Source organism: Helobdella robusta, assembly GCF_000326865.2.
Source record: "Helobdella robusta unplaced genomic scaffold HELROscaffold_32, whole genome shotgun sequence".
In the NCBI taxonomy this organism is placed as follows: domain Eukaryota; kingdom Metazoa; phylum Annelida; class Clitellata; order Rhynchobdellida; family Glossiphoniidae; genus Helobdella; species Helobdella robusta.
In genome coordinates this window covers 2,233,532-2,245,220 of record NW_008704589.1, presented here as the reverse complement: position 1 = coordinate 2,245,220, position 11,689 = coordinate 2,233,532, and the positions used below count along the sequence as shown (strand labels likewise).

Genomic DNA, 11,689 nt, shown 5'->3' with positions numbered 1-11,689 from the left:
TATACACATACATGTATATACACACACATACACACACACACACACACACACACACACACACACACACACACACACATATATATATATATATATATATATATATATATATATATATATATATGGTTAAACTTGTCATCATCTAAATAATATCAAAAGATTATATTTCGCATATTATTTTTTTGTGTTTTTGTTTGTTTTCGTTATTTATATTATATAATCGTATACATGCATACATACACGCACACACACACACGCACACGCATGTAGACATACACGCACACACACACACGCACACGCACACATATATTTATATTTATATCCAGAGTTATATATATTGTTTATACTTACCTATACTCTTTTCATTTCTCACTGTTTATATGTTGATCTTATTTATCATTAGTCAAACAAATGGTAGTAAAATTATATTAATTAATTAATTATTGATTACTGATATTGGTTAACAGATTAACCAGTTTACACGGAAATAATTATTCAACTGCGTTATGAAAGCTGCCAATACAAGTGTCATCCATTCCAATTAGTAAATTATTTTCTCGAAAGATGGAATTGATGTACATTGTGTACATATTACACATACATAAAACATGTGTTTGTACATGAATACATGTGTTTGTACAAGCATACATGTGTTTGTACAAGCATACATGTTTTTGTACAAGCATACATGTGTTTATAAAATAAAATAAGAGTTGTCCAATAGAGTCCTAATGTACGATAAATTAAGTTCCAAATCCCCTAACCCATTTTCAAAAAATTTATAGAAACACACACTCACCCCTCACACACACACGCACACCACAAACCACAAACATGCACACAAAGCCACACACACAACCAAACCAGGCGTACCCACACACTTACTAACACACACACATACTTGTGTTTTATTTGTTAATCAGCATTGATGTAGTTGTTTTTATGAATAAGTTAACAAACCTACAAAAAACTGCTCTGTATACAATTTTCATCTTTTTCCTCTTACTGAATTTTTTCACGCATAGCAAGCCGGCCACAGAAATATTTTTCTGGATTACGTACACCGTAGAAACAGCTGATTTATTCCTAACTCGAACTCCAGCTACGTGTTCTGTCTGTCTGGTTACTGGCCGTCCCCACATGAACAGATTCCCATTAGGATTGGGACTTGGGAATGAGGATGGAATGAAGTGGATGGATGTAACTTTTTACACAGCCATGATATAACAGAATAATATGCACGGGTAGAATGTATATGCACATTATACGCATACACCATGAATATACACACACGCGTGAGCGCACGGACACGATGACAAACACGTTTCACATGAGTTGACGAGAGGCAAGTATGTGTGTTTTTTGTATGTGTGTTTTTGTGTGCGTGTTTGTGTGTTCGTACTTGTGTGTGTATGTATGTGTGTGTGTGCGTGTTTGTTTGTGTGTTTGTATTTGCGTGTGTATGTGTGTGTCTGTAGGTGCGTTTGTAATTAAATACGCAGCGTATTGATTCAATGGCGTAGTAATGCGGTCATGTATTATTCTCTTATAGATAAAATATACCCTGTCATGCTGGTTGGACTTCTAGGTTATATGTTGTCCTCTACTTAATTAATTTTCTAATTAATTGGAGAGGGTAATTTTTGTATGAATAATATTTTTTTTTGTGTCCGGTTATATAGTAGTTAAGTAACATGGCATTATCTAATTCATATCGATCGCAGATCATAATAAAAAAAACACAGACGCGCGTACATTTACACGCACACACAAAACACAGACACACACGCACACAGACAAACACACTCAGACACATGGTTTATATACACATACGTTGTTTTCAAAGTATACCATCAATATAATCTATTGCATTCTGCTCAAATTCCTCCACAGCTCTACGAATTAAATTATTTTTAATTGAATTATTTTTAATTATTTTAAATTTTATTTATTTTCGCAAACCAATTCTTTCATGAAGTATTGTCATTTTGTTATTTCGCAACGCTCTCCATCATCCTAAGAGATGCTATACATTATATGATGAGTTTATTTCGATTTTGATTGTGTAGGTTTTTGTTTGTCTGTGTGTGTGAGTCTGTGTGTGTGTTTGTGTATGTGCTGGCTGAAATTGAATTGTTATGAATTATTTTCATCATAAATTATCATAATAAAATAAATTGTAATATTAATATTATAAATTAATTATGTTAATTTCGTTATATAAATATATATTAATTAGTCTTCGTGTACGGGCATGACGTTTTGCAGTTATCTTACATCATAAACGAAGGTATGCATGTAGCAAAAATTAATTAATGAATCAATTTTATGAACAATGGCTCAAATAGCTGAAATTGAAATCTCACTTTTAGAGGTGTGTGATTGTAAGAATGATATGACGAATACACTTTTTAAACAATAAAAATTCAACTTTAACGATTGAATGGGAAAAAATAAAAGGATGAATAAATGAAATAGCATATGAATTAATGATTTAATGAACAAGCTAACGAAAAAATGAACGGACAAAAGATAATTAGATGAATGCATCCGCCCATGCATGCATGCACGCAAGCATGAATGAATTAGACCATTACATACACACATACAATCCCATTTGAATTGCATTATTTTCATATTGGGATAACTCTCTCCGGATTAACGTTAATGACAGTTCGGCACGATCATGATGATCGTTCCACGATTGTCTTTGCCATTTTAGTTATTTTGAAAGTTTATTTTTTTTTATGTTTGCGTTTTAAAATAAAATTTATTTAATGAATTCTAGTTAATATTTATGTAAGATAACACACACACTCTCACACACAACACACACACAAACACAAACACACACACAACATAACACACAAACACATATATAAATCCATAGATTTCTATAATGTAATAATGGTTGATGATGTTTAAATGTCTTTCCGTTTTCATCTGCAATAACATTTCCTAACATGTTCACTCACGATCAATATATAAAAATGACAAATGAATCATATGCGCAAATGATACCTATATATATCGATCATTATTTACATAATGTACACACAAAGACACACATACACACACAAATACACACTCAGACAACCATTTGTGTGTATATATATACACACACAGTATATATATTGTACTTAAGTACTGTATTCATTTTGATTCAAAATAGTGACAGTTTAATGATTTTTATTATTTCAATATATTAAAAAACTTATTTGAAAGAATTCAGGAGACGCCATATATAAAAATGTATGGATGTATAATGAATATTTATTTAAATAGATATAATATATGTATGTGTGCGTATATGTGTGTATGGTTGTGTGTGTGTTTATGTGGGTGTTTGTATTCACGTACATCTGTATATGTATGTATGTTTCTTTGTTTGTATGTATGCACGTAAGTATGTATGCATGTATGTATATTTTTAGTAGCAATCATCATTTACCATTGTTAAACTTAGCATTTATTTGTATTTAAAAATTTGAAAATTTTTTTTATCATTGTTTTAAAGCGAATTTATTTAATTGTCTACGGATGAAATAAATGAAGTAAAATTATTTAAATTTTGTTTCTTAGATAAAGATTTAAAATGACATCATACTGTTTAAATTTTCTCAGAAATGTTTAACATTTATCACAAAAATTGCACTAATCAATGAATTATTATATACAAATTATATTCATATTTTCTTGAATTAAAAAATCTTAGAGTAAAACTATCAAAATGGTTTCTTCAATTCATTAATTTTCAATGAATTTTTTGTGTTTGTACATGAATTCGTTTGTCTGTTAGTGAATTATAGAGAACTTAACATATACATATATAAATGTGTATATATATATATATATATATATATATATATACATATACACACACACACATGTATACACACATATACATATGTATACACACACACATACATACACACATAAATTCAATCATTCCAATATATACAAACACGTACATACAATTGACTATAGACACACACATACACAATGGTACACACAAACTCACGCATATACACAAACACAAAAACATACCGACACACACACTGACACGCACAAATAGACTCAAAATACTGAAATACATAACATCATACAATGTATTTGAGCTGTTTTTTTACAGTAAATTACTTATGAATAAACATATAAACATAAAAAAGAAGCATTTTGTTTAAATATTATTAATACACAGACATACATACACATATACACATACACTCACACACACAAAAAACACACACACACACACAGAAACTCACAGGCACATACAGAAATTAACATTTTCTCGTAATCAACACTAAGATTGCCAAGTTTCCAAAAGCAGCATTGACACAAAACTATAAAATTTTACAGCGAAGACTCCACAAAAAGTTGCATGATGATGCATTTGAACATACAATAGTAGCATAACATGCATGCATACAAACTTCTTATATATACAGATACAGATACATACGATGAATATATACATACAAACTTAGAAAAACATGGTCGCGTTGAATGATTGAATAAATTGAAACAACTAAAAAATGAAAGAGTACTGATTGATTATATTTAATTTTAATCTAAAAAATCTAAAAATTTTTTTTTCCTATAAATCTTTACGTAAAAATGAAATTATTTCAAGTTTGAAAATCATAAAACAAGTGAACAAAGTGGACAGTTCTATCTAATTACATAACACTGCGATAAAGAAATGATAAAAGATTAAAGTACACAAGGAAATAATTCGCATACAATATTATTCACATATTGGGATGCGTTTTAACAAAAATCAAAAAGTGTCGGACTAGTCAACCAGTTAGCTCAATGGCAAAATTAGCACTGACATTATAGAAAAAATTGTAAAAAATACTCACATTCACAATAAAAACGAGATGAATTAATATCATTTATGAGAGATGGAGTCAAACGGCATAGGTGCTGCTGCAAGAAACTCGTCACCAACTCCAGCACATTCATGCAAGAGGAAACGAATAAAAAAAAGACATCATATTCCATTCTTAAATTTTATTTTCTTTCTCACGGAATTTATTAAAATTATTTTCAAAATTATAATTTATCTATTTTTTGTTAGTTCTCCAAGTTAGACTGCATCTACTGCCTACTTTACGTAATATTTCACTAACGGTCAAACGTTGAATATAAATATAGCACTGCAATCAAAGTCTTCCAATCGAATTCTGAATCAATAGCTTCATCTCCAAATCTGTACTGGCATTGCATTTCTTCAATTGTTCCATTTTGATTTGTTATCATTGCTAGTATGAGGACACATCTCACCATGTTCACTTCGCCTAACTGCGTCATCATCGTTGTCTCGTCACAAACGCACAGTACTTTTTAATCTTCATCACCAGTTTCTTTTTTTACTTTTCTCTCTTCATCATCTTCATCATCGTCATCGTCATCGGATGACCTTGAAGCCGATTTGACCCTGGCAAATGTCAAGTTCAGTTGCTTTAGAGCGGTTTTGAAGATGATGGAAGCTTCGTGGTGCGTCACAGATCTCATGTCGACGTCATTCGCTCTCAAAATTTGGTCGCCTGGTAACATGATGCTTTCGGCGTCTGATGATGTACCCCTTATCTAATGATGATAGAGGTGATGGTGATGAGGATGATGAAAATGATGAAGATAGTGGTGATGATGAAGATAGTGATGGTGATGACGACGATGATGACGATGAAAAGAATGATAACGATTGTTAGTGGTGTAATCAAAGGTTGATGTGTGCTCTATATCATCACGACGACAGAGATGGTATAACAAATTTAAATGAAATTAATAAACAAAATTAAAACTATCAAATAAAAACCAAGCAGTTAATAAGAAGAGAGACTGACAATGTCAGATACAAAGACCCCTTCATTCTTCCCTCTTACAACGAAACAGAAACCGAAACCACGACTGGACTTTTTGCTGATGGAGGCCTGAATAATATCATAGGCATCTCTCTCCGAGATAGGTCTGGACTCGCGAACTACCTGAAAACTTACCTGTATTGAAAAATTAATCATTTTATCATCAATGTTACACCCATTCAATATCACCTTCATAACTTCGTCATCCCGTACTCGACACGTCATTCTTGTTATAATAAAATAAACATTTTTTAGTCCAAAAGTTTAACGGATTGTGAAACTGACGCATATTCATTCTACAAAAATAAAAATTGTGGCAGACATAAGAACATGCTAGCCAAAAAAAATATACAATGAGAATTTACTATGCATAAGAACATGTTAGCCAAAAAAAAATATACTATACAAAAATTATTAATGCTAAAACTGGTCACTCGCACTTTATAACTACTGACAGAAAAAGCCATAGTTTTATTCGCACATGTCTAAATTTACCATGCCTACAAACTTATCAACAATGTGGCCATAATTTTATTTCGTGATCGCCATCATCGTTGTTGTCATCACCATAGCGTTATAGTTCTATTTGTTATCACATTATTATCGTCATAAATGGCGTGAAAATCTAACGGAGGAGGTCGTTTGTCTTCGAAGCATGTCGTTGGCGTAGTCGTCTGTCGCATGTCGCAAGCATTTGTCGTTGATCTGTTGGTGGTGTGGTGTGGTGTGGCGGGGTGTGGTGTGGAGTGGCGTGGTGTGGCGTGGCGAGTAAACAATGATGACGGCATGCTTGTGGTGTTGATGCATTAATGAAATTGTTTGATGAACCTGCCGGTAAAAGAAATGAAGTACTATTTTTCATTATTCAGGGTTAAATTGAATAAACAACATCATCATAATACAAATGATGCAAAAATGTCATCATCATCATCTTCATCATCATTGTCGTCATCATCAATATCGTTGTCGTCGTCATCATTATCAACCATCGTCATTATCATCATCATCATGACCTGCAATATTTTATCCCCGATCTTCAACCTGGCGTCCCTATGGACAGCCCCACCCCTGAAGATATCGTGTATGTACAGGTACCTCTGTGTATTTTGTAATAACAACAACAACAGTAATAATACAAATATTAATACAAATAATAATAACAATAATAGGTATTTCAGTATAAATATCAGAAATGAAAAATAACTAGTAACAAATGTACTAAGAATGAGTGCACTCTTCAGTGAAAGAATGTAACAATACAGCATGACATTATAGCAAACTGACGAGAATAATATGGAAAAGACAACTGACACACTGGACAACAACGCCAAAGACGTTATCATTGAAGATGTTCATGAAGACGATGATGGTGATGAAAATGTCGACGATGATGATCTGATAATGATAATGATCATGACACAATGTTATCGTCTTTTTAGTTGGAGTAGTAATAGTAGTAGTAATAGTAGTAGTAGTAGTAGTAGTAGTAGTAGTAGTAGTAGTAGTAGTAGTAGTAGTAGTAGTAGTAGTAGTAGTAGTAGTAGTAGCAGCAGCAGCAAGGCAACAAGAGCATTAGTAGCCACAGTGGTAGTAGTAGTAGACGTAGTAGTAGTGATGGTAACAGCAGCAGCAGCAGCAGTAGTGGTAATAGAAACGCACCAGAAGCGTCGTCACACCACCGACCACTTCGACTCCAAGGCAGAGGTCCTTCTTGTCAACTGTAATCCACGTTGGTTTGTCGTATTCAATTTGATGAATTGTCGTTGAAACGTTGCTGTCGTCGTCAAAGTTGTTGTGGTTGTTGTTGTTATTGATGTTGCTGCTATTGTTTGTGATGTTGTTGGGAGATTTTGTGTTGTTGTTGTTGTAAAATTTGTTCGCGTTTTTTATGTCGTCGCGATTAGATGTAGAATGAGGATTGGTTGTCGCAGATGTAGTTTGTTGTGGGAAAATTTTTGATGACGACAACGATGTAGCTGAAGTTGTAGTTGCAGACGTTACTACAGAGGACCTTGATGATATGATGGTTGTCGTTGTTGTCGCAACGGTAAGGCACTGATTTTGCTCGAGTTGTTGTTGTTTTTGAAATTGTCGTTGTTTTTGATTTTTTGTTTTTGAGTAATTAACATATTCGACGCCATTTATGATATTTCTGACATTGTTACTCCTACTGTCAACGTTAATGTCAATATGGTTATCGTCCGTTTGTGTCTTTTCGTTAGAATAGCTGTTGTTGTTGTTTTTGTTGTTGTTGTTGTTGCTGTTGTTGTTATTGTTATTGTTGTCATTTTCATTTACATCAACGTCCATGCTTTCCAATCTCAGCAAGTAGAAAGTCACGTGATCTGTAGATTGATTGACAAGTGACGCAATGATCGGTGTTGAGCTGAGGTGATTGGTTGTCATCAGCGATTGGTTCTTTACCTTTTCGTTTTCGTGGCAAACAACATGGAGAAGTTGATAACATGGAAATAAAATATTACGTGTAACTAATTAATTAATTAGTTTATTAATTAATTAGTTTGCATTAATGTCATATGTAATTTGAATTAATGTCATATGTTATATGTTTTCGAATGAGTTACCTGTATGATTTGATCCCGAACTTGAAAGCCTCCATTTAAATGTGCAATGCCATTGGGTAGAATTTTCTCAACAAAAACTCCACTTGAAAAACGATTCCCAGCCAGTTGCAGTCCAAGTTTTTTATTAAAAAGATTTTCGTTCACGGGTGATTCGAGGTTCTTTTTGTAGTTGTTGTCAGTAAAGTTGAGCGAACGAGATTTGATCAAAGATTGTCCATTTGTTGAATGTTCATTATTGACAAGTAAAAATGATTTAGACATTGAAATGTCGATGTTGTTTGTTGTGTTGTTTGTCGTGCAGTTTGTTGTGTTGTTTGTTGGGTGGCTGGTTGTGTTGCTCGTTTCTGGTGTTGCAATGTTACCAGGCTGAAGCATTCCGCAATAGTTGCATGTTGATTTGTTGTTTTTGTTGACGACAACTTTTATAATTTTATACCTCAATTTAGGATTTTCTGGAGTGAAAAAATTATATTGGATAAATGTCAAGAAAGTGTTGTGTTGAATTGCATCAGTTCTGATAATGTTGTTAGATGAACGGACAAAATGGGATGTTTCTAGCATTAATATAAGACAATTAACCATAAATTCGTAAATATATTTCAAACTCTTGAACTTCAAAAGTTCTTGGCATTATTAACAGCACTATTTAGGTTTAATAGGCACAAACGTATTAAGAAACAAACTTAGGCGCAATGTACGCACGAAATACACATTAACAACTGGAAACATATACACTTGAAACATTTTTTTTGCTGACTAGAAAATAACTTTTCGTTAAAAGTTAAACTGCTAAAATATTTTATTTCTATGCAAAGTAATGAAACAAATAAACAAGAAGAAACGGATGAAACGCAAAAAAATAAATGAAAAAGAAAAGAATGAAGAAGAAAAAATGAATGAATGAAGAGAAGAACTAACTGACCACTCGCCTTCATCTCGACGAGTTTGATGTCCCTCAAGTGCATCTCCTTCCTACATTGCAGTGAACAGGCATCTATCGTTCTGCATTATGGCATCGCATTACATTCAATGAATTCGTTTCGCTTTTAACGCCGATTTTTAAATTTTGATTTGAATGCTATTTTTGAGAACTAAGTTTGGAACTTTCGAACAAAACGCTGAAAAGACCAAAATTTTTTATTAAAACGAAAAAAAGCGAAACAAAAGATATTTTAAAAATAATTTTTATAAACGAACACAAAACGAAATGAAAAAAAACTCAAACATAAACGTATCAAATTTTAATTTTTAAATAAATTCGAATCTTTATTGGACATAAAAACTTGAAAACAAATCATGGAAATAATCTGTCATGGCTTTAAAATACTGAACTGACATGTATTAACAGTTAGACAAAAGCAAAAAAAGTAATAAAATATCTGTAAATATAATTATGTATTTATCATATATAAGCTTTTAAATATATATAGGAAAAAAAACAGAAAGTGTTTTTGATTCATCCAGCCATCCGATATTAAATTGTAATTGTATGTTGGTGTATGTTTGTCTGTCTGTCTGTCTGTGTAGGCTTGGATGTGTGTGTGTGTGTGTGTGTGTGTGTGTGGTGTGTGTGTAAGTGACTTACTCAGTTTTAACGTCATCATAGACGCCATCATCACTCTTATCGATGTTTAATTTCTTCATGTAGGGTAACAATTTTGAAGATGGTATGGACGTCAAGCTGTCGAAATATATGCATAGTAATGTTAAAATATATTTTTAGCAATAATAAAACACACACATATATATATATATATATATATATATATATATATATATATTTATTTATTTACATTCGAACCTGGACACTACATGAACAATGCCAAGCACCTTAACCATTGCATCATCGTAGCAACCAATAATAAATAATCTTGATAAACAACATCCCACCACTCCACCTGACCTGATGACATCTCCGACGAGTGCGGCCCTCCTCAAGATCGACTTGGCCTGGAAGTTGCTGACCCCTCTTAAGGTCTCGTTGTTGACGTCACAGATGACGTCATTGATTGACAGGCGACCGTCTCTTAAAACGGCACCGTTGCTGATGTTCTTGATGACGCAACCGTGGCTGGTAGGCGTGGCTTCGATTGAAAGTCCTTTAGGGTGATTAGTGGAATATTTTTTGATTGACATGAATATTTCATTTTAATCCGACCACCTAACAACTAAATGAAAAGGAGACAAGACCAAAAAAAGTAGGAGTAACATGACAAGAGTAAAAAATTTTTAAGTTGAAAATAAGAAAACAAAATCACTTTTCATTACATCAGCAACATTACTAACAACATCAATAACAATAACAAAAAACAACATCACGGAGAACGAACCCAGAGGCATAGTTCCCTTACAGATATATATCTTCTGCTCCAAATACTTCGGAATACGTTCCAGCTTCATCAACATGGTCGCCATCAGTGATAACGATGATGACGACGGTGATGATGATGATGCTGATAATGATGACGATTGGAATGGTGGTGTTCTCAGTGACGAAGATAGTGATAATGATGATGATTGAGTTGTTGTCGTTTGTTCGGGTAATTGCGATGTGGGACGTTGATTTTGTTGCTGCTGCTGTTGTTGTTGTTGGGTGATGAGAAATGGTCTGTATTGCTGCTGCTGCTGATGCAATTGCTGTTTTAATATTCGTTCTAGGGAACCATCATTCTCTTCAGAAGGCGAAAATTGAGCTTTAATCTAAATTTAAATTCTAAATTATTTTCACACTGAAATGGTTCAAATGAAAAAAAAAACAAATTCAATCGAATTAGTTATAAGCATTAATTTAAAATGATTGTTTTGTACGCATATCAAATTGTTCCAGGTTGGCCACGCAGTGACCAGCTTCAAAAGCAAGCTGAGAAGCATTAAACCACCTAATCATTGTAATAAAAAATGTAATACTTTGATTGGAAGTTTTGGCTTTGGTAGTACCTCGGGTCTTGATGGTTTAGTTGTTGATGTTGTCGATGTTGTTGTTGTTGTTACCGTTTTAATTGTTGGTGGTGGCGTTGTTAACGTAGATAATACTGACGTTGTTTTCATTTCGTTTTTTAAAATTTTTGAATCGCTGATGAATGAAGCTGTTTTCATTGTCGTGGTTGTTGTTGAAATGTTATGTTTGTCGTTGTTGATGCTGTTGTTGATGACGTTATCGTCGTCATTTTTGTTTTTGTTGTTGTTGATGTTTTTGCCAGAGAAATTATTTCTGTCCATACGTTCATCGCTTAA

The 11,689-nt window shown here is 32.9% G+C and overlaps 1 protein-coding gene across 1 annotated transcript; it reads right to left on the bottom strand.

Annotated features, from left to right (window-relative positions):
* Positions 1-5,130: 5,130 nt before the first annotated feature.
* Positions 5,131-10,870, bottom strand: HELRODRAFT_175224 (hypothetical protein; the record flags this gene model as incomplete). Its single annotated transcript, XM_009022658.1, has 11 exons — positions 5,131-5,307; positions 5,380-5,595; positions 5,853-6,005; positions 6,501-6,575; positions 6,884-6,967; positions 7,530-8,294; positions 8,456-8,907; positions 9,378-9,457; positions 10,041-10,136; positions 10,359-10,554; positions 10,786-10,870. 11 exons carry the CDS (start codon positions 10,868-10,870, stop codon positions 5,131-5,133), a joined length of 2,379 nt encoding a protein of 792 aa, XP_009020906.1.
* Between the last annotated feature and the right edge of the window lie 819 nt (positions 10,871-11,689).